Genomic DNA, 2,463 nt, shown 5'->3' on the forward strand with positions numbered 1-2,463 from the left:
CCCTGCCACGACCTCTCCCGACCTGTCCCCGCTGAATCGCCGACTCCTGCGAGCACCTGATCCCCTCCTCCCGCAGCCCCTTTGTGTCCCTACCTCGGAGGTTCCGGGCACCGCTCCCTACCGGCCCCACCCTCGCTAGCCCCTCTCCCTCGCCAGCCCCCGACCAGCCTGAGCACTGACCCGGCCCCCCCGCCCGCCCCGCCGCGCCCCCAGCCCCCCAGTGTCATCCCCACCTCCCCGACCCCGTTCCCTCCATCCGTGACTGTCCTCAGCGACCCTGGACGCCCGCCTCCCCACCCTGCCCCTGTCCCCGCCATCCTCCAGGCCCGGCTGACTTTAGCCCACCCTGCGCCCCTCCTGCGCTGGCCCGGTCCTGAGCTCCGAGCGCCCGCGCAACCCGCCCTGAGTCACCCCCTACCTCTGCCCCTGGAGCCCCCGCCCGCGACTCCCCGGCACCCTTGCCTCACCCACTCACCTGTCCCCCAGGCACGGGCGAAACGCCCACGCTGGGCACTCTGGACTTCTACATGGCCCGGCTGCACGGAGCCATCGAGCGCGACCCTGCGCAGCACGAGAAGCTCATCGTCCGCATCAAGGAAATCCTGGCCCAGGTCGCCAGGTGTGTGCCGGGCGAGGCGGGGCGGGGCCGGGATTCTGGCCCCAGGTGTGTCCGCCCTGCGGTTCCCCAGCTCCGCGGGGGCTGCCGGGTGGGGCTCCACAGCATGATCTTACTAGGAGACCACCTCCCGGGGGATCGACCTGCGGTCGCCCCATGCACCAGTGCTGGGATGGCCGGGGATGTTCTGCCAGATCCCGCGAGCCGGCAGGACCCACTCGGGGGCACCAGAACTTCCCCAAAGCTTCTCAGGGTGGATCCCAGTGCCCGGGTTAGATGGGTTCAACGCCTATACCCCAACCCTGGCATCTGTTGGAGCAGCTGATGGGCCATGGCCTCTGGGGTTCCCCAGGGCCGGGGTGGGGGCCAGAGATGATGAGGGTCTCATCCCAGGCCCTCCGCTCTCTCGTTTCAGCGAGCACCTGTGAGGAGTGGGCGGGCCCACGATGCAGAGGAGAAGCTGTGGGCGCGGCCCTGCCCCACCCCACCCCGTGGATGAGAGGCTGGGGGTCCACCCTTTGGGGCCTGGTCCCATCTTGCACCTTGGGGGCTCCAGCCCCCCCTAAAATTAAATTTCTGCAGCATCCCTTTAGCTTTCAGTCTCCCCAGACCCCTGAACCCAGAAAAAGCACTCGCTGCGCGCTACACCCAGAAGAACCGCACAGCCGCAGGTGCGCCTCCTCGGAGGACAGCCACACGCTATACTGGCTCTCCACTGGCTCTCTGGGCCACCCCCGGGACGCAGGGCAGACGAAACCCACCCCTAGCACACAGCAGGACCCCCCAAATTACTCACTATAGGGGGTCTGTGCCATAGGCCACACAGAGCTACCTTGTGGGGACTTACCGGGGGTGTCCCCCGCATGCCTGTACCCCAGATGAGTGGGGGCCGGCCTTGCCCATCCTGCCCTCCTCCGGCCAAGGGACCCTGGTGGGGGTGGTCCCTTCCCACTGCTGGATCCGGACTTTTTAAATAAAAACAAGTAAAATGTGTGTTTTAAGCTTGTGAGTGTGTAAGGTTGTTTGGGGTGATGTGGAGGGTTCAGAAGGTGCAGCCTGGGCCCCCATGACATCCCTGCTGGGGGCGCCAGGCCTGCTCTCTTACCTCTAGCAGAGCCTCGGAGTTTCTCGGATAGGGAGACAGGAGCCCAAACGTGCCCCGGTTCGAAGAGCAAGTCAATGGCAGGGCAGGCGTCTCCATCCCTCCCCACCTGAAGTTGTGTACTGTGGGCTCAGCACACATCGGGGACTTGAAGCACAGGGGACAGTCACGGCTGCTCAGTTCATCCTTCAACTTGTGTCCGCACGGGGGTTCAAGTCCACTTTGTAGTACACTGACTTTGGGTGGGCCACGGTTTTGTTTATTGTGTAAAATACACAACATAAACCTTACCATTATAGCCATTTTGTTTATTTATTAGAGACACGATCTCGCTCTGCCAGCCAGGCTGGAGTGCAGTGGCCCAATCATAGCTCACTGCAGCCTTGAATTCCTAGGCTTAAGCGGTCCTCCTGCCTCAGCCCCCCAAAGCCCCAGGATACAGGCGTGAGCCACCACGTCTGGCCATTTTAGCCATTTTAAAATGCACAATTCAGGCATTTAGTACATTCACAATTTTGTGCAATCATCACCTTTACCTAATGTCAGCACATTCTAATCACCCCCAAAGGAAGTCCCGTCCTCATCAACAGTCACTCTCATCCCCTCCCCAGCTCCTGGCACCCGCAAATCCCCTTCCTACCTCTGTGGATTGACCTGTCCTGGATATGAGACCGCACACAGCATGATCTTTTTTTTCAGACGGAGTCTCGCTCTGTCACCAGGCTGGAGTGCAGCGGCGCAATCT

At 62.3% G+C, this 2,463-nt stretch overlaps 1 protein-coding gene across 1 annotated transcript; it reads left to right on the forward strand.

Moving 5' to 3' along the window:
- Positions 1-378: 378 nt before the first annotated feature.
- Positions 379-1,617, forward strand: LOC116272781 (SWI/SNF-related matrix-associated actin-dependent regulator of chromatin subfamily E member 1-related-like; the record flags this gene model as incomplete). The annotated part of the gene is made up of 2 exons (XM_031661580.1): positions 379-619; positions 1,032-1,617. Coding segments are annotated over 2 exons (254 nt in total), but the record flags the coding sequence as incomplete, so codon positions are not given.
- Positions 1,618-2,463: the final 846 nt, after the last annotated feature.

This window comes from Papio anubis, unplaced genomic scaffold (assembly GCF_008728515.1).
Source record: "Papio anubis isolate 15944 unplaced genomic scaffold, Panubis1.0 scaffold1951, whole genome shotgun sequence".
NCBI lineage: Eukaryota > Metazoa > Chordata > Mammalia > Primates > Cercopithecidae > Papio > Papio anubis.